Source organism: Bos mutus, chromosome 10, assembly GCF_027580195.1.
Source record: "Bos mutus isolate GX-2022 chromosome 10, NWIPB_WYAK_1.1, whole genome shotgun sequence".
In the NCBI taxonomy this organism is placed as follows: domain Eukaryota; kingdom Metazoa; phylum Chordata; class Mammalia; order Artiodactyla; family Bovidae; genus Bos; species Bos mutus.
This window is the reverse complement of record NC_091626.1, coordinates 11,564,897-11,587,934: the sequence shown is the minus strand read 5'-3', so window position 1 is coordinate 11,587,934 and position 23,038 is coordinate 11,564,897. Positions and strand designations below refer to the sequence as shown.

At 48.5% G+C, this 23,038-nt stretch overlaps 2 protein-coding genes across 2 annotated transcripts; one reads left to right on the top strand and one right to left on the bottom strand.

The window, feature by feature from the left end:
- The first annotated feature begins 1,673 nt into the window (after nucleotides 1-1,673).
- UBAP1L (ubiquitin associated protein 1 like) lies at nucleotides 1,674-21,202 on the top strand. The gene is made up of 6 exons (XM_070378483.1): nucleotides 1,674-1,793; nucleotides 3,349-3,410; nucleotides 8,269-9,031; nucleotides 11,801-12,007; nucleotides 18,732-18,833; nucleotides 19,973-21,202. Exons 1-6 carry the CDS (start codon nucleotides 1,674-1,676, stop codon nucleotides 20,105-20,107), a joined length of 1,389 nt encoding a protein of 462 aa, XP_070234584.1. The 3' UTR covers nucleotides 20,108-21,202.
- On the bottom strand, nucleotides 16,119-18,691 carry LOC102269175 (large ribosomal subunit protein uL29). The gene is made up of 2 exons (XM_005899987.2): nucleotides 18,563-18,691; nucleotides 16,119-16,563 (listed from the first exon to the last, which is right to left on the bottom strand). Exons 1-2 carry the CDS (start codon nucleotides 18,689-18,691, stop codon nucleotides 16,168-16,170), a joined length of 525 nt encoding a protein of 174 aa, XP_005900049.2. The 3' UTR covers nucleotides 16,119-16,167.
- Nucleotides 21,203-23,038: the final 1,836 nt, after the last annotated feature.

Sequence of the window (23,038 nt, the reverse complement as noted above, 5' to 3'; positions counted from 1 at the left end):
TGATATTGTTAGGCTTTTTAAAATTTTAGCTCTTCCTCTGTGTGTGTGTGTAGTGATATCTCATTGTTTCATTTTGGAGTTCCCTGAGGGCTAATGAGGTTAAACAACATCATGTTTATTGGCTATTTTGATGTCCTCTTTCGTGATGTACCTGTTAAAAATCTTGCCCACTTTGGGATCTTTTTCTTATTGATTTGTAGAAACTTTTTGCATATTTTGGATATGAGTCCTTTGTCAGATATGTGTACTACAAATATCTTCTTCCTCTATGTGATTTGCTTTTTCACTCTTAACAGAATGCTGTGATGAGTGGAAGTTCTTAACTTTAATGTAACCCAATTTATCAGTATTTCCTTTGTGGTTAGTCTTTTTTGTAACATTTTACAAAATGTTTGCCTTTTCTAAGGTCATAAATATATTCTCCTGTTTTATCTTCAAGTTTTTTTCTTAACCTTTCACATTTAGGTTTACAGCCTACCTGAAACTGATTTTTGTTTATGAGGTAGAGGTCAAGATTTTTTTTGGAGAATATCCAATTGATCCAGAACCATTTCTTAAAAAGACCTTCATTTTCCTACTGCTCTGCAGGGCCAATTTTGTCATAAATCACGGATCTGTATATGTGTGGATCTGCTTCTAAACTATCTTTTCTATTCTGTTGGTCTCTTTGTAAACTCTCAATATCACACTGTATTAATTGCTCTACAACATAACATACTCTTCCTTTGGATTTTCTACATATAAATATGTCATCTTGAAATAGTTTTCTATTTCTAGAAGTAGTTTTCTTTATTTCCAATCCTAATACTTCCCCCCCCCTCTTTTTGCACAGGCTAGTACCTCCAGGGCAGTGTTGAGCAGAAGAGATGAAGGGGACATCTTTATTTCATTTCCAATATTGGGGAAATCTTTTACTATTTCACCATTAAGTGGGATGTTTGTTTTAGATGTTTTACAGACACTCTTTGTTAAGTTAATGAAATTTCCTTCTATTCTTAAGTTGCCAAATAGAGTTTGTTTATTGTTTCTTAAAATCATGAATGGATATTGATTTTATCAAGTGCTTTTTCTGCATCATGATTATACACTTTAAATTTTTTATTCTATTGATATTTATTTTTATTTCCACTGAATAAGAGGTCTCTCATTCCTGAAATTAAACTCAACCTGGAAGTGTTGTATTTTTTCTATCCACAATTATTTTTGGTAAGATTATTGCATTTATGTTCATGAAATATCTGCCTCTCATTTTCTTGTCAGGTTTGGTTTTAAGGCAATGCTGAAATCAAAACAAGTTAGGACATATTCCTTTTTTTCCTCTTCTTTTTCAGAAGAGTTTGTGTAATTTGAGAGCTCTTTCTTCACCACTGGGGTGAATACTCTTGATGAAACCCTTTAGAATTAGTGTTGTAGACCACATTTTGGGAAACAGTGGTCTAGAGATCAAGACTTAAACATGAAAATATCAGTTGCTGTCAGTTTGAAGGCTCTTGGTTTTATTCATTTTTCCTCCCTTATGCAGCACAAGTCACTTCACCGTTCCCTTCCTGGCTGTGTGGGACTCGGCCAAGTCACCACACAGGAGAGCAGTGAGCCATCTGAGGCCTGGGCCTGGTCCTCAGGGACTTGTTCTTTCCAACCCTGCTCAGCCATCTCCACACTCCTCTGACAGAATGAATGCCCTGGATGATGTTCCCTTCAAGGTGCCCAAGGGCTTTGTGATAGACACAGAGCCCCTCCCTGGGCCAGATCTCAGTATTCCAGACTGCAGGGAACTTTTGCTGGGTTCTATGGTAAGTGCCTCTCTCTGTCTTCTCATCCTTTGGTCTGTGGGTCTGATGCTGAGCCTCATGAGGCCCCCTGTTCCTTGATTTTAAATGGCAGCCACTCCTGTTCTCATATATTCTAGGAAGTGTGAAAATAACCCAAGAGGAAAAGATATTCCATGAAGAAGTCTAGAGACTTGGACATGGGGCTATTTAGTGCATCTTACGTTTAGAATAACCAGAAGGTTGCCTATATGGAGTTACTGAGAGTCCTTGCAAGGATACTCCAATTCCAATTCCTCTCTTCTCTATCAGCCTACTGCCAAGTCTAAAATTCCACTGTTAGAATCCCTCCACTTGGCTAAGATGCTATCTTCAGATTACAATGCAGACAGTTACACAGGACACATCAGAATGGATTACTATTCCACAGACCCAAAGTACACCTATCCATGGGGCACCTATGAAGCACCCCTTGCCCCATAGCTCACACACTGGGGTATGCCCTCATGTATACGGTGAGATCACATACCCTCAGGATAAACATGATTATTTAACTTCCAAGTGAGTCAAATTTATTTGAAGATTTAGGAGGAAACCTATTGCATTTGTATTATAACACAGATATATAATGAGGTAGAAGGCAAAATCCACATGAATTTTAACAAATGAAAGAGAAGGATTGCAAACAGCTGTGGAGCTGGTGGTGGATCTCTTGGGACTGAGTCCTTGGGATCTTGTGTGTTCATTCAGCACTGTCTGTGGGCCACTTGGTAGGAAAATTTGAGGATCTAGTTCAGCTCTCACTCACTTTGCACATGAGGAACCTGAGGCTCAGAAAAGGGAAATGATCTGTCCAAAGATAGTGGCAATGATGGGACTAATTCCCAGGTCCTGGGCTTCCCTGGGGTCCAGTGGTTAAGAATCTGCCTTGCAATGCAAGGGAAACTGGTTGGATCCCTGGTCCAGGAAGAGCCCATATGCCATGGGGCAACTAAGCCTGAGATCCACAATTACTGAGCGCATGTGCAGCAACTACTGAAGTGTGTGCACCTGAGAGCCTGTGCTCCACAGCAAGAGAAGCCACCGCAGTGAGCAGCCTGCACACCACAACTAGAGAGTAGCCCCACTTGCTGCCACTAGAGAAACCCTGCTCATAGCAACGGAGACCCAGCATGGCCAAAAATAAATGTATTAATTTTAAAAATTACGTAAAAAATAAAACCTAGATCTTGATTGCAGATCATTTCATGATAGCTCAGAGAAGGATTGGAAAGTGAGAGACATCAGACGCATAATGTTCAAGGGCAAAAAAATACAGGGTTATGGGAAGTTAGGTGCAGAGAAACCAGTCCAGGAAGGAGAGGCCTGGAGAGGGTCAGGTAGAGAGGCTTGAGTAGCTTGGAAGCATAGGAGCAGGAGACTTCATCTGCAGCCCCTGCAGGTGCACTTAAGTTCCTCAGGACCCAGAAGTGAAATAAGCTTTGTAAAGCCCCGAGTACAGTGTTCAGGGGCCCCCTCTTGGTGTGGCAGGAGCTCTTGGCTTTCCCCAGAGAACCTGTGCTGTGGGCCCTCACTCTAGCTCCAGATCTGCTCAGAGGCCCGATACTGCAGAGTCATGGCCGAGATGCTTCTCTGCGCTGGGTGAGCCTCTCCAAGACATTCCTAGCTTCTAGCATTCCTGCCCAGGTGGGAGCAGGCTGCGGGAGTGTGGGAGACCTGCCTGGCTCCTGCCTGGTCTCGCTCTTGCCTTCCCTTGCAGCCTAAGCCTACTTGCAGAGGGCTTAAGGTCTGGTGGTGTGCAAACTGCCAAGGCCTCCAGCAACGAGAGCTCTGTCAGAGGGCAGGGAAGAGCCACTGGATGGATTCCCAAGCTGTGGCTTGGCCACCCAGCCTCAGCGCCACATGGAGAGAATCAGGCTCCCAGGGCCCCTGGGTTGGGGATGCAGCTCCACACCCAGAGTGTTCCTCGTGCGGGCCAAGAAAGTGCCTGGCAGACTTAGGTTCCCTGGAGCTCTCCTCCAGAGCAGAGACGTGTGGACATGGTTCGGGCCTTCCCCTGTGTGTTTGGGCTTCCTCCCACAGCCTCAGTGCAGGGGAACCAGCCCCTGAGCAGAGAGCTCCAGGAAGCGCTTTTCGCCCAGGCCTGGAAGCCCAGTTCACAGCACACAGGCAAGCGAGCCTCCTTTGGGGAAGAAGAGGCAGCCCACCGGCGTGCGTTTGCAAGACTTTTTTTGGAAGGGCCGAGTGAGCTTCTCCAACTGGGAAAAGGAAATTGCTTAACTAAGCTCCAGTGGAGGTAGACAGACTAGCATAACTATTCCCTCTCTGCTAAGCTGGGAGGAGGCTATTCTGAAAGTTACTTCTCCTAGAAGCAGGAATAGGTACCCTTTTGCCGAGTCTATGTCTTGTGTCCCAGCCCACATGTTGGCCCTGGCCCTGCCTCCTGTTCTCAGGGTGGGCACTCCACACCCACTCATCTCCCTTGAGCCTATTTCCCATCCTGAGTCTCCATTTATTTTACTGCTGTGGCCAGCTATCAAATAGAGAAGCATGGGACTCCACGTATGATTTATAGCCTTTCCTGGTCAGTCTTCCAAGTTTACTGGGCTTTATTCCCAGTTTGGAACTTGAAACACATTTTCCCATAGCAACAATGTTATAGATAGTGGTTAGATTACCAGATGAATCTGTAGCGGCCTGAAAAAGAAAAAAAAAATACCTTCCATTCATGGAGCACCTGCTATGTACCAGGGCCAGGCTACATGCGCTTCATAGGTTCACTCTTCTCTCTCATTCTTATGACCCTTGTAGCAGATGGGTGTTCCCTCTCCAAGGCACAGGAAATCAAAGTTCCCACCCATGTGACCAACAGGGCCGTGTGGCTGTGAGTGGCACAGCCAGGATTCCAACATGAGCATCAGTCCCTAAAGCCCACGTCCACATCCTGCACCTACTGCTTTCCTGAGGAGCCTCAGCAAGTCTGTGTTTTGTTGTTTCATCATAGTTTTCCTTTAATTAGAGTTGATTTCCTTTTTGTCAGTTAAATTTTTTAGAAAGAATATATATATATGTGTGTGTGTGTGTATAGAGCAAGGGTCAACAAACATTTTCTGTACAGGGCCAGATAGTAAAAAGTAGCAATCACTCCACACTATTATTGTAGGGAGAAAGGGCCATAGACATTACATAAAGGAGTGAGTGAGTACGTGAGTGTGTTCCAATAACACTTTATTTAAAAAACAAGGTTTGAGGTCAGTTTGACTCCCAGGCAGTTTGCCTGTCTTAAGAGAGTAAAAAGCCTTCCATTGACACTTCCTTATCTGTCCTGTCCCCACCTGCCCTGGTAACTTCTGTTACTTGTATTTTAAAATGTATTCTTCTATAGATTCTTATATGTGTACATACAAGCAAATACAGCTATTTCCTCCTTTTTCACACCAAAGGTAGCATTTTCTATACATTATTCTTCTGGATTTTTTTCACTTAACATATTTGAAGACTTTCCATATCAATACACAGAATGCTTCTTCAGTTTGTTTTTCACTGCATGGTATTGTATTATATGGATATATTGTACTTTACTGAATGAATCCCCTCTTGATGGACACTTAGGTTCTTCCCAGTCTTTTGCCATTACAAGCAATGCCGCAGGGAAAGACTATATGAATTAAATCATATTGCCAAATTGCTCTCCATAAGGGTTATACTGTTTAACATCCAACCAGCACCCTACAAGGGCTTCCCAGGTGGCACTGCTAGTGGTTAAGAACCCACCTGCCAATGCAGGAGACATAAGAGATGCAGGTTCGATCCCTGGGTCGGGAAGATCCCCTGGAGATCTTGCATGGCAACCTACTCCAGTGTTCTTGCCTGGAGGATCCCATCGACAGAGGAGCCTGGTGGGCTGTGGCCCAGAGGGTCAGAAAGAGTTGGACACAACTGAAGTGACTTTAGCATGCACAGCACTCTACAAATGGGCTTATACCTTAGCTGCAATTCTCAACAAAGGAGTCATCAGATGTTGCATCTTTGCTGAGGGATAGGCAAATGGTATCTCAGTATAGTTTTACTTTCCTTTCTCTTATTGTGAGTGAGACTGAGCAGCTTTTCATGTGTTTAAGAGCCATCTGTAGTTCCTTTTCTGGGGACTGTTCATATCTTTTCGCTTGTTTCCCTGTTGGGCTGTCGGTCCTTTCTTACCTATTTCTAGGCACTCCTGTGTCTGTGCTATCAGTGCTGTTTTCCCGCTGGTTTGTTATTTGCCTTTGGCCTTGCTTGTGGGGTGTATTTGCCATGCAGATTTTCACTTGTGCATGTGTGTACTTTCACGGCTTCTCAGTTTCAATTCAGAGTGAGCAATGTTTTCCCTACTTGAGATTATGAAGGATTTCTCTCCTCTTTTCTGCTAGTACTTTTATAAGTTTCATTTCGAATAACTGAATCTTTGATCCTTTTGGAATTTCCCCTTGTGTATGATGCGAGAATGGATCCAACTTTATTTTCTTTCCACTAACATCATTTATTGACCAGTCCCTCTTTTTTCCCATTGCTTGAGATGCCACCTTATTATCTACTAAAGTCCCACAGATAACGTCCATTTCTGGACCTTCTCTTCTTTACCTTTAGGCTCTCTGTGCAGTATCTTACTTCAATTATTGAGGTTTTATAATATATATTAGCAGCTGGTAGAGCCAGTCCCCTTTATTTCTCTTTTTGTCCCCAGAGGTTTTTAGGCTATTCTTTTTTTGGGTGTGCATTGAGGGGGAGGGGGGCTGTACTGGGTCTTCGTTGCTGTACAGGTTTTTCTCTAGTTGCCGTGGCAGGCTTCTCATTGCAGCGGCTTCTCTTGTTGCAGAGCACAGGCTCTAGGGTGTGCAAGCTTCCGTAGCTTCGGCTTGTGGGCTCAGTAGTTTGTGGTGCACAGGCTTCGTTGCTCCATGGCACGTGGGATCTTCCTGGACCAGGAATCGAACCTGTGTCTCCTGCATTGGCAGGTGGATTCTTTACCACTGAGTCACCACGGAAGCCCTTGGCTATTATTTGTTTATTTTTCATATGAACTTTAGAATCATCTTGCTTAGGTTCCACAAATCACAAGTGCTTGTATTTTTATTGGGTCTTTGGATCCTTTTATCCCCTAAGTTCCACTGTCTGTTTCATTATCTCTCAGTCTCTTTCCCTCCATGACGGTCTCCTCAGCTCTGAAGTGGTCCTTTTACCTCCTCTCTCCTTCCCAACCCACACATTTTGCTCCAGTCTCTTTTTCTAATCATTTATTCTGTACACTCTTACAAATATCCCCTTGGAACCAGAACTGCCCTGGGCCCCAAGAACAGAGAGAAATAAGATACACTCCCTGACCTCAGTCGGGGAACCACACTTAGAACAGCTAAGTTCTGTTCCTCTCCCCAACTTAGGGTCATGTCAGGAGTTGGGTGAGGGGAGAGGCAGTTCCTGTCTGCCTTTCTGCCTCCCACATCCGCCCCCCCCCCACTCCCCCAGGCTTACCTGGCCATCACAGAGCACTGAAGTTGCCTTTTAAGAATATTTATATTTTTTAATGGAGTTTTATATTTCCAGTTCTTAATTTTAATAGTAGTTAACGGGAATATTTTATTTTTGCTTCACATAAACACTTAATTTAAATTATTTATGTAGGCTCCACATTTAGTTTTTAGGTGGCTTGATCAGTCAGATGGACAGGAATCCCAGCTCATTTACTCACCACTGATCTGACCTCGAGCAAACTAAATTTCCTGAGCCTCCTTTTGATAATCTGGAATTGGGAATAACATTAGGACCAACTAAGTAGAGTTCAGGAAAAAAAAAAAAAAAGATTTTTCCATTTCCTGGGCCCCCAAGTAAGCTGGAAGGCAGCACATGGGATGGGGCAAGTACTACTTCACGCAAAGGTTTGTGTGTCTGGGCCAGCCTCCAAGGCCAGCTGCTCAGTGGCAAATGGTGCTGAACTCAAGTGAAAGCTTCTTGGTGAAGGAAAAGTTTTGTTGAAATTAAAAAAAAATTTTTTTTTGGCAGCACTGGGTCTTTGTTGGGTCGTGTGTGGGCTCTCTGTTTGCTGCATGCATGGGCTCTCTAGTGGTGCAGGCTCTGCAGTCTGTGGGCTCAGTAGTTGTGGGTGCCCTGGCTTCTCGAGTTGTGGTGAAGAGGCTGAGTTGCCCCCACTGGCACGTGGGATCCTACTTCTCCCACCAGGGATCTAACCCTCATCCCCTGCATTGGAAGGCAGATTCTCAATCTCGACCGCCAGAGAAGTCCCCTGGAGAAATTGTTTAGGCCACTGTTGTTCAATTATATGCTGAGTGGCAAAGGGACTTAGACTTTCATTCTATTAACCTATTCCTCACGTTGTCCTGTCTACAGAGTTTGCTATTAAATTGTTATTGACAGCCATCCACTCCAATGCTAGCTAAAACCGAGGGTGAGGGTGGCCTGCGATGAATAGCTGGGGCTTAGAATCAGAAGCTGTCTAGGCCTGGAGAGTCTGGCTGAACAGGTTCCCTGGGGGGCAGGAGGTAGGAGTGTGCTCTCAGACCCTGGTTTGCCTGGTAGAGCCTCCCCTGGTCTTGTCTCCGCAGCACGACTTCAGCCTGGAGAGGAGGACACTCTTCTGGGTGGAGGCTGTCATACGGGGACCCTGCCCAGTCCAATGCGATGCTCCGGGGGCAGCTTCCGCCCCTCCGGCCTGGCTCTTGCTGGCCAGCCCCGAGCAAGGGCTGGAACCCGTGCCTGCCGCAGTTGAACATCCGGAGGCCGGATCCCAGGAGCAACCTGAGGAGGAGGAGGAGGAGGAAGAGGAGGACCAGGATGAGGAAGCAGCCTCGTCTGCCGCGGAGGAAGAGCCGGAGCCAAGCCCCCAGCCCAGCTCCGCGGCGAGCCCCGGCCTGGGCCAACAGCGGTGCTCGCTGGACGTGCTGCGCGGCGTGAGGTCGGAGCTGGCTGGAGCCAGGCGGCGGCTCTCCGAGGGCAGGCTCGCCTCCCACCCCCGCAGCCTCCTTCACCGCCTCCGCCACCGAGCTCTGAGCCTCTGCCCCGGCCCCGCGCCGCCCCTGGGCCCGGCGCCTCCACCCCTCAGTGCTCCCACGCAGAACCCGCCGTCCCCTGTCTCCGAGGCCTCTCTCCCTAGCACCCGCACGCCACCCTTGGGCCCCAAGCCGTCGCCCCCCAGCACCCTCAAGCTGCCCCCGCGGCCTTCCACGGCCGGCGCCATGCCCCCGCTGCGGAGCCACAAGCCCACAGTTGCGGTAAGGAACCTGTCCCCTCGGCCAAGGCCACAGCTTAGCAGCGAGGCCCCCACATCTGGGTCCCCTGCCTGGTTGGACACTCCTCCCTACCAGCTCTCACCTGGCCCTGTACCATGCTGTCCTTCCTGCAGCCCTGTGCCTAGAGTATTCCCTGCTTCGAGGTCCCCTTCCTTGTTTCTTGCTGTGTCTCCTTCTTTGCTTCTATTAGGGCACCTGTTAGGATAATTGTAATTACCCAGTATGCGTCTCTTCCAATGGAATATGACTTCTCTTAGGGCAGTGATTGGATTGCATTTGTTTCCAGAGCACCCAGAGCACACTTGGCCCCCAGGGGGAGCTCAGTGAATGTCTGTTGAATCAATGAATGTGGCTCAGATCTAGGGCTGTTCAAGGATTGGGTGAGTTCAATCAAGGAATATTCACAGCGCAGTTACTTCTTGCAAGAGACTGGATTGGAAGAGACAAAGTCAAAAGCATGAGACGAGGAGACTGGCAAGGAAGAGTGAGATAGGGCAGCACTGCCCGGTGGGAGGGGTCAGGTCCTGAGGGGGAGGTGAGGGCTGCTGCAGGCTGGGGCGGCTTCAGGACAAAGGATGTGCACCAAGAACTGGGAGCAGATGTGAACGCACAGTGAAACCAGTAAAGCTGAAGCTTCTGGCTTAGCTCCTCCCAAGGCTTTGAGCAAGTGTGCTCAGTTGCTCAGTCGTCCTTCTTTGGGACCCCCCTGGACTGTAGCCCGGGGCCTCCCAGGTGGCGCTAGTGGTAAAGAAAACGCCTGAGATGTAAGAGACATGGTTCTATCCCTGGTTCCGGACAATCCCCTGGAGGAAGGTATAGCAACCTGCTCCAGTATTCTTGCCTGGAGAATCCCATGGACAGAGGAGCCTGGCGGGCTACAGTTCATAGGGTTGCAAAGAGTTGGACACCTCTTAGCATGCATGCGTGCACGGACTGTAGCCTGCCAATCTCCTCTGTCCGTGGGTTTAATCCCGACAGGAATATTGGAGTGGGTTGCCATTTCCTCCTCCAGGGGCTCTTCCTGACCCAAGGATCAAACCTGAGTCTCCTGTGGCTCCTCAATTGGCAGGAGCATTCTTCACCACTGAGCCTGGAAGCCCTTCCAAGGATTTGTGCACAGTTTTACGCATATGTTTATGCTCCTGTGTCTTTTTCCTTTAAGTAGTCTACATTGTATAAGTGTCAGACTCCATACAATCTAGGTCTGGAACAGATGTGTTAGGTTAGATTAGTAGCAGGAGGTGACATTTAGGCACAGCTTTCTGCCCCTGAGCAACTCCACAGTCAGGCCAGGAGATGCAACAGAATAAGGCCAAGGTGAAAGTAAGTCCAAAAGACAGACTCAAAGTCTGGCTTTTCCCACTCAATGCTGTGTGAACTTAGGCAAGTCACTGAACCTCTCTGAGCCATCCCTTCTCTACCTGTAAAGCAACCCTGCACACAGTTATTTACAGCAAACAGAGAAGAGGTTATATAAACAGTACAGGCCACAGCCACATCACGGGCTAGCTGCTGATGCTAGGAGGGCTCTTCCCTGATCCCAATTAAATTTAGCAACAGCCCTGTAGCGGAGTGGGGGAGAGATGGGGGCAGATGGGACGCATATTCTGTAGAGGAGGAAACTGAGGCAGAGAGCACCTAAGAATCTTTTTCAAGGTCACAAGCATAGACTCAAATCCTAAGACTTGCATGGTTTTCACTCTAGGAGTAAAGAGTAGATCCTAAGGTGAGGCCATGGCAGGGAAACCGCTGAGAAGATGAGGACGTGTAGGGAATTCACATGTCACAGGCAGTCTGCTCCTGGAGCCAGGACAGCACCTAGGCTTTCCTGCTGGAGGAGGGGACAGGGTTAGCAGTTGGATGCTTCTTCATGGGGAACAGGCTAGGGATGATGCCAGCCAAACCTATTGAAATGCCTTCAAGCCACCCTCCTTAGTCCAGGGTCTCTGTGGGTTTCCCCAGCACCACAGCTGTACCCAGTTCCTATCCTGCGCCTTGCCTAACCAAGCCCTAGTCCAGCCAGACTCAAGAAGGAAGTTCTGGCTAGGAAGCTCAGTCCTGCTCCCATGCTCCCTAAGCTATGGGGTCGAGAACCCTGCGTTGATTCTGAGTAGGGTACAGGTCCCAAAACTGTGTTGTTTGTCAGGTCATTTGCCAGCTTCTCTGAACCTTGACTTCAGTAGCTATAAAATATAGAATGAGCCTATTGTATTTCTCTCACAGGCTTGTTCTAAGCAATAAATATTATCATCTACTGGAAGTTTCTGTATGCCAAACCCTTTTGCTAGTCACTTTTCTCACCTCATCTTATTTAAGCCTTGTAACAACCCTGTGAGGTATCTGGTATGATTGCATCCATTTTACACATGAATAATCTGGCTTCCCTGGTGGCTTAGTGGTAAAGAATCCACCTGCAATGCAGGAGACTCAGGTTCAATCCCTGGGTTGGGAAGATCCCTTAGAGAAGTAAATGGCAACCCGCTCCAGTACTCTTGCCTGGGAAATCACATGGACAGAGGAGCCTGGTGGGCTACAGTCTATGGGGTCTCAAAGAGTTGGACACAACCAAGCGACTAAACAACAAACTGAGTAAACAGTAGAAAGCTGGGATTTGAACCCAGGTCTGCAGGGCTCCAAGATCCTCACAATATTAACCCCTGTGCTCTGTAGCGAAGGCACCTTTAAAAATGTCTTGCCCAGCCAGGTGTCACCTCCAGGGTAACTGACACTTGCAGCTTGCCTTTGTTTCAGTCCCTCAGCCCGTACAGCTGCCTGCCACCTCCTGGACGGGTGCCCCAGCCTTGTGCTGCCCACAGATCGCACCCTGATTCTGCTGACTTGCTGTCTGCCCTGAGCCAGGAGGAGCAAGACCTCATTGGGCCGGTGGTTGCCCTGGGGTACCCTCTGCACAGGGCCATCGTGGCTCTGCAGAAGACGGGGCGGCAGAGCCTGAGCCAGGTGAGTGGGGGACCCAGAGCTGGGGGGCTGTGGAACTGGAGTCGGGTCAGTGGCCACATTGTTTTTATCTTCAACTTGAAGTTATTTTGTGTTTTTCTTCGGAGGCAGAATTTCAGCTTTGATTTAATTATTGGGGGTTGTGATCAAGTTTCTAGATCCTAAGGCTACCATCTCCATGAGAGTTTAGCATGACCCTCCATGCCTACTTGGGGAGTCTCAATATTCTACTCCTGTCCAAATCTCTGCCCCGAAAGTAGGACTGAAGCTTTGGGCAGTCACAAATCTTTCCAGAGGTGCCCAATAGCACTTTCTGCAACAGGAGAGATGTTTTATTCCTGTGTTGTCCAATATAGTAAACACTAGCTATATGTGGTTACTTGAATGTGGCTAGTATGACTGAAAATTGTTATTAATGATAATGAAATGAAATTAAAAATTAAATAGCCACATACAGCTACCATATTGGATGGCACAGCTCTGACCACTTCCCTCAACAGTTAATCCACACCATATCCATCGCTCTCTCTTTCCATCTACCCATCCATCAATCTAGTCCTAAGTATTTGCCGGACGCTTCCTTGGTGTTTGGATGCAGCTAGGAGCTATGGGGAAACCAGTGTTGTGGGTTGGGTTTCCAGGAAGCAGACTCCAGTGGGGTTTGGCATATGGAGATTTATTAAGGAGACCCTTGGGAACAACTTCTAGGGAAGGGAAAGGACAGAAGCAGGGGTGAGTAGAGGGAGAGGTTGAACTTTATAGACCCAGTGACAGCCAACCCCATAGCTCTGAAGCATATATGGCCCTTTGGAGTTGTCCTAATTGGGGATGAGATGGTCAGGCCTTCATACCTCTGCCTCAATGAGTCACCAGAGGTAGAAAGAGGGTGACTTGAGAGAAGTGATCTCTGCAGCTAAGGCAGCCCCTGAAGGGACAGATAGCTGATGGTTTCTACCACCGCTACCACCATCTGCAATAAGACCTTCAAGGACGGTGTATCTGGAAGGGGTATCTCAGAGTCTACCACACCAGGTTCCATTTTTAAGGACTCCACTCCTATTGGAAGAAGAGTGGACACCAGTAATAACAAGGGTAGGTAGCACCCCAAGCTGCTCTTGCTTTGGGAGCAAGTCTTGATGCCCCCCATTCAAGCTAAGAATATGAGAACACCTGCAGGAGAGTGAGAATCCTGAATTGCCAAAAGAGAGGTGTGATGAGAAGATGCCTGGGAGCAGAAGGAACAGGAATGATTTGGGGGTGTTTCAGTTATCTATTGCCATGTGACAGTCACCCCAACAGTGGTTTAATACTGCAACCATGTGTTCGCTCATGAGTCTCTGGGTTGGCAGTGTGGGTGGAGTCAGCAAGGAAGTTCTTTTGCAGGTCTCACCTCCGGTCTCTCGTGTGGCTACAGTTTGGTGACCCAGCTAGAGCTGAATAGTCTAGGATGACCTTGATCACAATCCCGTGGTTGGTGAAACTTGTCAACTGGACCACAGGTCTCCAGCAAGCTAGCCTACTTGTTCCCAAGAGTACAGGAGTGGAAGATGCAAAGTCTCTTGAGGCTGAAATTATAGTCACTTCTGCCTTATACTGTTGGCCAAAGCATGTCATAGACCAGGTCAGATTAAAAGGGTAGAAAAATAGACTCTACCTCTTGATGGGAAAAGCTGCAAAGAGTATATGACTGTTCTTAATCTACCATGGGGAGGTTTCAGTAATTGAGAAAGGCTTCATGAAGGTATAAAGCCTTGAGCTGGACTTTAAGGATGGATAAGACCTGAATTTGAAGAAAAGAGAAGGATGATCTTCCAGGCAGGAGGAACAGTATCAGCTGAGAGGTAGTGGCAGGAAGGACTTGGGAGGCCCTGATCCAACAGTCTCACTGAATATATGACGTGGGCTGGTGGGAGATAGAGGGAAAGGGAATAGAGGGAAGATTAAAGGTGCCTTGAAGGCTGGCCTGAGAGTTTTCTCAAAGACCCCACAGCAGAAAGGAGGCATAAAAGGACTGTGAGCAGGGGCAAGAGGTGGGCATTGAATATCATCGTCTGAACCCCTTCCCCCAGCTGAATGTTGCATCCCATTTTGCATTGTTTTCTACACACCAGGGTTATTTGTGGTGGGAAAGCTGAGCCACAGGTATTGAATGGCACATATTTCTTTCTACTGTCTCTGTCCCACCATCATCAGAGGACTCGGAGACCCTCTCCCTAGACACTGATGGTGGCCATGTGTTGAGTCCCTGAGGTCTGGAGCTGCCTGCTCCTGGGTGAGGGAGTGATGGAGGGAGAGTGGCTCAAACAGGAGCCAGATCAGGATGTGCTGCTGCAGGTTGAGGAGGTGGGAAGGCACTGGGTCCTCTTTCCCACCCACTCCTGCTCCCGCTCTACTCGGTTCATCAGTCCTAGAGGAAAGCTTTCAACGTGGTGAGCCCCACATATGGTGGCTAACACGATGGAGGAGATGGCAGGGGTGCTGCTGCTATTTACCGAGCAACTTTGTGCCAGTCCCTCAATCTGAGAGTATTCATTTAGGTCTTCTCATTTCTGCAAGGTTGCTTTTACTGTTCCCACTTTGCAGATGAGGAAACTGAGGTCAGGGAGGTTCACATAATTAGTCAGTGGTGGCAGCAGGGTGGATGCCAGGCTGGTGTGGTTCTGAATTTTGTTACACTGTGCTTTTCTCTCATTTTCTGTGTGAAAATCTTTCCGGGCAGCACCGTAGGTTGATCTGAGATTTAAGAGTAGATTTAAAGTTGCCTCCACATTCAGCTGCTGCTGGAAAGCCAGGACCTTGGCCAAGAAGCGTCCAGAAGTGCCGTGAGGGGCCAGGCCCATGGTGGGGACTCTGACATGCCTCCCCAACCCCTCCAGACCCTGTGACAGGGCTGAGATCTCAGGTCATCACTGTGGGGATCTGAAGATTAGCTGGGGGCAGCACAGCGCATTGGCCTCCCTTTGGGTGGGCTGGAAGAATCTCACCGCATCAGGAACGCTGTGTTTCCAGACACAGACGGACCACCTGCCTGGTGGGCCTTCTCCCAGTGAGCAGTCAGGGGCCAGGCTCTAAGGTGCGGGCCCAAGGGCCACTGGATGACTTTATCTTCATCTCCCCGACCACGTTAGTGTTCCTCTCTGTTCTGTGAAGTTCCACCATTAACTGAACATCTTTTTTGGGTTCACAGCCCTTCTCCCCATGAAAGACAAATACTACAGTAAATCGTCTTTAGTCAGAGATGAACAGCAGATGGTCTAGGAGGGTGCATCAGGTGATGGAGACAGGGCACTTGGAAAAACCAGGGAGAGAGGAAGAAATACAAACCCTAAGCTTTGTCCATCACTCCTTCCTTCCTGCCCCAGGATCAACGTGCCCACTGCCTGCTTGCAGGACAGGCATGGGTGGCACTTTCGAGGGTCCGTTGGCCAGATCCAGGCTTACCCTTAGACTCTAGACACATCATGGCCCCTCTCTGAGCCTCATTTTCCCCGTTCACAGAATGGAGGAGAATATGTTTATGACCAGTGACTGCTGGGGGTCCCATCCTGGGGTCTGAAGATGACATCCTCACCCACCCTGGAGCCTGAGCTAGGCCTAGTTACTGACCAAGCAGCAGAATCCTTACAAATGCAGATTCTCATAACCTACTCTGCAGGATCAGTAGATCTGGAGTGGGCCCAGGGGCCTATCATTTTAAAAGATCTGCAGATGGTTCTGATATGCAGCCTGGCTTGGGTCTACTGGGTTGGGCTGAGTCAGAGACCCTTAACCTTGGCTGCATGCAAGAATCACCTGGAGAGCTGTAAAAATCCCAGTGCCGGGCTTCCCCCTACCAGTCATGTCAGGGCCTTTGGACATGACCATCATCAGCTGGGTGTGGGCAGTGATACTGAGACACCAGTGTTTTGTGGCTATTGTTTTGTTTTGTTAACTTTTTATTTTGTATTGGAGTATAGCTGATTATCAATGTTATGACAGTTTCAGGTGGATAGCAAAGGGACTCAGTGGTACATATACATGTATCCATTCTCCCACCTAATCCCCGCCCATCCAGGCTGCCACCTAACATTGAGCAGAATTCCATGTGCTATACAGTAGGTTTTTTTTTTTTTTTTTTTTTTTTTTTTTTTAGTGGTCTGTCTGTTTTATTGACAGCTGGATGCTCAAGCCTTGACTGCGTACTTCCGGAGGGGGTACAGCCGCTCCTTCCGCTGCTGCTTCTTGGTCTTCAGGTTCTCTTCATGCTTGTTGAGTCGGCGGCACATGGCACGTGTTTTCTTGGGCCGCAGATCCAGGGGCTTGTACTTCTTGCCCTTATAGAATTTCCTGAGGTTCTCTTTCTGAGTCTGGTTAATGACGGTCAGTACACGGGCGATGGATTTACGAACCACTCGGATCTTGGAGAGTTTGGAAGCTGCGCCGCCTGTCACTTTAGCCACGCACAGCTGAGACAGCTCCACCTTCAGGTCCTCCAGATGTTTCAGCAGCTCCTCCTTCTTCTTGCCGCGAAGGTCTTGAGCCTTAATCTTGGCCGTGGCTGTATAGTCTGCCTCCGCTGTCTTCTCGGAGGGAAAGAGTATACAGTAGGTTTTTGTTGGTTATCCATTTAAAATATATCAGTATGACCATCCCCAAACTCCCTAACTTCCTCCATGCTTCTGCCCCTTTAGTAATCGTAAGTTCATACTCTAAGACTGTGAGTCTGTTTTGTGAGTAAGTTCATTTGTTATCATCTTTTTTTTAGATTTCACATATAAGGGATGTCATAGGATGTTTTTCCTTTTCTCTCTAACTCACTTCACTGTATGACAATCTCTAGTTCCATCCATGGTGGTGCAAATGGCATTATTTCATTCTTTTTAATGGCTGAGTAATATTCTAGTGTATATATGTACCACATCTTTTTTTATCCATTCCTCTGTCAATGGACATTTAGGTTGCTTTCATGTTGGCTATTGTAAACAGTGCTGCAATGAACATTGGAGGGCATGTATCCTTTTGGACCACTTTTTTCTCTGGATATATGCCCAAGAATGGGATTGCAGGGTCATATGGTAGCTCTAATTTTAGTTTTTTAAGGAATCTCCATACTGTCTCTACCAATTTACATTCCCACCAACAATGTAGGAGGGTTACCTTCTCCACACCCTCTCCAGAATTTATTGTTGAGGCACTGCAGTTTTAAAGCTCCCAGGTAGCTACAGTCGGCACTGAGGCTGAGAACTTTTGCTATAGATGAACAGACCTTCAGAAACTCTGTCTACTTGCAAGCCAGCTCAAAGTTCCTCCTCTAGCAGCGGGACCCATGGACAAGGCACTGGCCAAAAGACAGGTGATCTGGGCCCTAGTCCTGGGACCCTGGTCCACCCTGCCTGGACCTCAGTTCCCTCAACTATGCCAGGAGAGCTGAGTTGGTTGGTTTTCAGAATGTGCCCAGAGCAAGGTTCCTGGGGTGAGGGCCCCTGCTCTGGGCTCCCTCTACCTCTTGCCCCCAGTTCTCCCAGAGTAACAGCAACCTACCCCTGTTACTGTTGAAGCCCCCTGGTGCTTGGGCAGTTCACAGGCTACAACAGTCTGAAAGCCATTAGTCTATGCGGTCTGTTTTCTGCTCCGTTCCGAAGGTCTGCAGAAATCCGACTTGCTTCTCCTCCACTCGTACCCATCCTTTAATCGTCTGGAGCCTTCATTTGGCACCAATTCCCTGTAAATCCTGCTTTGATTTGCCTGGCACTCGTGTTTTCCTGTATCTGGTTTATCTCCCCCAAGGAGCTGTGAGCTCCCGGAAGGTAGTTCTTAATTTAGTTTATAAACACAGCTTACATTTATTGAGCTCCTTCTGCCTGCCTGCCGTGCTGGAGGCTGGGACATAGTGATGTCCTCCTGTGGGACAGAAACTTGGTGGATGAGAAAGCTGAGGAAGATAGTAGGCAGTTACAGAGCTGTAGGTGCAGGAAGCCTTGGGTGCTGTGGAGACACCTGGTGGAGACGGAGGTGGGAATGGGGGTAGGGAGAGCCTGCCCAGGGCAGAGGAGTGAGGCTGGCCTTGGCCTTGGAGCTGGATGGGCAGGAGTCTGAGGGTGCCGAGGGAAGCAGCCAAGGCTGCTGACAGAGCGAGTAGATCTTTGAACGTGGGGTTGGAAGGCAGAACTTTATCCTGAGGGCAAAAGCAGCCCCTGGTGAATAAGCAGGGAGTGGCTGGAAGAGGTGCCCTGTGGGCGCTTGGCTGTCCCCTCTCCTTCCAGCTTTGGTGCAACGTTGCTCTGGGGTGGGGCCCATGGAGTCCTGGATCGAAAAGATATTATGTGTCTGGAGGCGGGGTGGGGGTGCACGAGGTGGGTGGAAAAGGAGGCACCGTCACACAGGTGGGTACTCACCAGGGAGGGTGAGCAGGCTGGGTGGATGGTGGGTAGACACCCGTGTTTGAGGCCTGGCCTGTTCCCCACTTAGGTTCTGGGAACACCTTGACCCACCCCGGCAGCTCTCTTCCTGGACTCCAGCCCCCAGCTTGGACAGTTGGTGAGGCTTTGCTGTCCACCTGTCCCCAGGGAGGCCTCTGACCCTCTCTGCTGGCTCATGGATCTCTGGGGCCATGCTGTGTATGGCTGGTTGCCCAGTCAGCCTGGCCCTGAGCTCAGTCCTCCTGAGGCCCTTGGGTGCTTCCTCCACCACACCTGCTGTCCTGGGCATTGCTCTTACTGTCCTTCCCTCTGTGCCCCTTCCTGCCCAGTTTCTCAGCTACCTTAGCGCCTGTGACCGGCTGCTGCGACAGGGCTACGAGGAGGGGCTGGTGGATGAGGCCATGGAGATGTTCCAGTTCTCCGAGAGCCAGGTCAGCGGGGCTCCTGCCCGGGCCCCAGCAAAGGGTGGGTGGGGTGCCCATGCAGGCCTGGTGTGCAGGGGCCGACCAGCACCAGAGACAGCCTGGGGGCCTCAGGAGATAGCCTGCTTGCTGAGCCCCAGGGAGAAGGAGACAGCCTAGGGAGCTGAGACATGGAGAAGGCAAGAGGACCCAAGGGGAAGGGGTGGGGAGGAAACAGGAAGTAGGGCCAAGCCGCTTCAGTCGTGTCTGACTCTGTGTGACCCCATGGACTGCAGCCCGCCAGGCTCCTGTGTGCATGGGATTCTCCAGGCAAGAACACTAGAGTAGATTGCCATGCACTCCTCCAGGGGATCTTCCCAACCCAGGGATTGAACCTGCATGTCTTACATCTCTTGCATTGGCAAGGCGGGTTCTTTACCACTAACACCACCTGGGCAGAGCTTTATAGCTTGAATCAACACAGCAAATATTGACTGGCTCCTCTTTGTCGGACACCCAGACAGGAGCCAGGCAGGTAGCATGATAATGCTTGAACTCTCTTCAGGGAGTTTGCCACTTACCTGGAAACCCAGAAGGCTTGAGGCTGTGGCCCCAGTTAGGGGGACATCCTGAGCGCCCAGTGAATGTGACCTGTCCAGAGCAGAGCAGACTTCCCGGAGGCTGTGGGAGGGATGGTGGGGTGGGAGGGGAAGCCAAGGGGTCGGGGGAGAGGCAGGGAAGTTTTGAGCAGTGGGGTCAGAGGAGGCAGGCAGAGGCTGTGCTGTGTGAGGGTTTGGGCCCTGGACAGAGATCCTGTGCTGTGCATCCTCTGGGCACCAGTGTGCAGCCTTCTCTTCCTGCCCCAGTGCGGGGCACCAGCACAGGGAGTCAGGAGGGAGTGGGAGAGGGGAAGTAAAGCCAAGACAGAGAGGGCCAGCAGCCAGGCTGGGGTCTCCTTCCTTGGCACAGGAAGTGAGGTTTGAGCCCATGTCACCTCATGTCATTGAGATAAAGGAGAACCATAGGTGCTGGCCAGGATCAGGCTCACCTGGCCTGTGGGGTCACGGCTTTCTGGGGGTATGTAGAGTGGGTACTTGGGAGGGGACTGCCCAGGCCAGAGGCCCAGCCTCCCAGAGCCCCCCATGCCCTCTCTGCCTCCTCTTCCTCAGGCAGGGGAGTTCCTGCGCCTCTCGGAGCAGTTCAGCGACATGGGCTTCCAGCAGGACCGCATCAAGGAAGTGCTACTGGTCCATGGCAACCGCCGCGAGCAAGCCCTGGAGGAGCTGGTGACCTGTGCCCAGTGACCCCCAGGGCACCTAGCAGTGTCTGTGCATCCTGGTCCTGCCCCAGACCTGGCAATCCCTCCTGACTGTATCATGAAGACTACATGAGAATAACAAAGCAGTGCATGCTTGTTGTAAAAATGCACACGATGCCAAGAGTGGGAGTAAATACTGTAGAGGAGGCAAAACTGTACCTCTGAGAACTTCACAGGGGCTCTTTAACAAAAAGACAGATTAACAAGAGAAAAACCAAAATGTATTAATGCAGATGGCATGCATCATGCCCAAGAAACTTCAATGAAAAGTAACTCAAGATAGCAGTTTAGAACTCTGGCTGGGGAAGATCCCCTGGAGAAGGGAAAGGCTACCCACTCTAGTATTCTGGCCTGGAGAATTCCATGGACTGTATAGTCCATGGGGTTGCAAAGAGTTGGACATGATTAAGTGACTTTCACTTTATATAGCATTTTCAACAAATAATTTGTAGAGAATTGACAGGACAAAGGAAAACAGTTTCAGGCTTCCAAGGACTGCAAACTGTAGGGAGGTAAATATATGAAGGGAATGAATGGAGTAAGATTTCTTTGCAGGTTCCCTGGTGCACTGCTGGGCTGACAAGAATCTGCCTCCAGAAAAGAATGTATATCCTGCCTCAAGGCAGAAAAGCGGGGAAGGGAAGAGAGAACTTTTCTTGCATCTTCTGCTTAATTGCCTTCAGCTCAGTTATGTCAAGAGTTTCCCAGATGGCTCAGTGGTAAAGAATCCATCTGACAATGCAGGAGACGCAGGAGACACAGGTTCAACCCCTGGCTTGGGAAGACCCCCTGGAAAAGGAAATGGCAACCTGCTCCAGGATTCTTATCTGGAGAATTCCTGTGGACAGTGGAGACTGGTGGGCTACAGTCTGTGGGGCCACAAACAGTTGGATGCAACTGAGCAGAATTATGTCAAAGAGGCATATTTTGGGATGACATTCCAGTTTCCTTCAATATCAGAGGAAGCAGCTTGAAGAGGTGAAAGTGGTTCCTTGTGAGGACGGCCGGATGGGGTGCACAGGCAATGAACTGCGTGTTTTCATATAACCCTTGTAAAATGATCTACATTTGATTCTTTAAACTATGGGCATTAGTAACTTTAAGATAATTAAAACAAATAAATATTGTGTAGTTCTTTGGGTCCTGGTTTTTGGTCTTGGTGTGGAAAGGATATCTAACTGTGGGTGAGAGGACCTAATTCTGATTTTGGTTCTGCTGATGACTGGCTCAAGGCCTGTTTGGGCTTAAGTTTCCCCAGGGAAAGTGGAGTGACTGGACCTGACTGCTATCCATGAGAGTACCCTGGGAAATTTGTTAAAATGTCCAAAGCCCCACTCCTGGATAATCTGATTCAGAAAGTCCAGCTTGGCAGCCCGCAGAAATCTGTTTTGTTTTTCTAAGAAGCTCTCTGGAGATTCTTTCATTTTCCTTTCTATTTTTTAAATCGCTGTTTTGGTTATATTGTTGACCCTCTTCATTCATTTCCCCCTCTCCCATCCCCCACCTCTGGCAACCACTATCTGTTCCTTTTATCTGTGAGCTTGTTTTTGTTTAGTAGTCCACATATGAGAAAGATCATACAGTATTTGTCTTTCTGTGTCTGATTTATTCCACTTAGCATAATGCCCTCAAGGCCCATCCATGTTGTCACAAATGGCAAGATCTCACTCTTCCTTCGGAGAAGGCGATGGCACCCCACTCTAGTACTCTTGCCTGGAAAATCCCATGGACAGAGGAACCTGGTAGGCTGCAGTCCATGGGGTCGCTAAGAGTCGGACACGACTGAGCGACTTCACTTTCCCTTTTCACTTTCATGCATTGGAGAAGGAAATGGCAACCCACTCCAGTGTTCTTGCCTGGAGAATCCCAGGGACAGGGGAGCCTGGTGGGCTGCAGTCCATGGCGTCGCGAAGAGTCAGACACGACTGAAGTGACTTAGCAGCAGCAGCAGCATTCTTCCTTACGACTGAATAATATTCCATTGTATACACACCAGAGTCTCTTTATCCATGCACCCGTCAATAGGCACTTAGGCTGTTGCCATTGTCTTGGTGGTTTCTAATATGGCAGTGAAACTTTGGGGTGCAGATACCTTTTCAAGTCAGTGCTTTCGTTTTCCTCAGATAATATCCAGCAGTGGGATTGCTGACTCATATGGTAGCTCTATTTTTAATTTTTGGAGGAGCCTCCACACCGTCTTCCTGTTTTCCATCGTGACTGCACCAACTTCCATTCTCACAGTGTGCGTGAGGGCTCCCTTTTCTCCATATGCTCACAAACACCTGTGATTTCTTGTCATTTTGATACTAGTCATTCTGATAGGTATTTGATGGCATCTCATTGTGGTTTTGATTTACATTTCCCTAATAATTAATGATGTTTTCATGTGCATATTGGCCTTCTGTATGTCTTCTTTGGGAAAAACTCTATTTAGATCTTCCCATTTTAAAATCATATTGTGTGTGTATTTTTTTTTTTTGCCGCTGACTTGTATGAGTTCTTTTTCTAAAAATTATTTTTAATTTTTTCTTATTTTTTGGCCATACCATGGAGCATGTAAGATCTTAACTCCCCCATCGGGGATCCAACCGTACCCTCCGTGGTGGAAGCTCAGAATCTTAACCACTGGATCACGAGGGAAGTCCCTGAATGAGTTCTTTATCTATTTTGGATATTAGCTCCTTATCAGATATATGATTTGCAAATATTTTCTCTCATTATGTAGGTTGCCTTTTCACTCTGTTGATGGTTTCCTTTGCTGTACAGAGCTTTTTATAATAGTTTGATGTAGTCCCACTTGCTTATTTTTGCTTTTGTTGCATTTGCTTTGGGTGTTAGATTTAAAAAATCCTCACCCAGACCGACGTCAAGGAGCTTACTGCCTATGTTTTCTTCTGGGAGTTTCATGGTTTCGTAT

What these genes read in the sequence shown, in the direction of transcription:
- UBAP1L (XM_070378483.1), top strand. Translation starts at nt 1,674, where the DNA reads ATGAATGCCCTGGATGATGTTCCCTTCAAGGTGCCCAAGGGCTTTGTG. An exon ending in GAGATGCTTCTCTGCGCTGG is followed by an intron (nt 3,411 to 8,268) that starts GTGAGCCTCTCC and finishes CTAGGCCTGGAG; the next exon opens with AGTCTGGCTGAACAGGTTCC. An exon ending in GGCGGCAGAGCCTGAGCCAG is followed by an intron (nt 12,008 to 18,731) that starts GTGAGTGGGGGA and finishes CTTCCTGCCCAG; the next exon opens with TTTCTCAGCTACCTTAGCGC.
- LOC102269175 (XM_005899987.2), bottom strand. Translation starts at nt 18,691, where the DNA reads ATGCCCAGGACAGCAGGTGTGGTGGAGGAAGCACCCAAGGGCCTCAGG. An exon ending in TCCATGAGCCAGCAGAGAGG is followed by an intron (nt 16,564 to 18,562) that starts GTCAGAGGCCTC and finishes CCCTCCGAGAAG; the next exon opens with ACAGCGGAGGCAGACTATAC.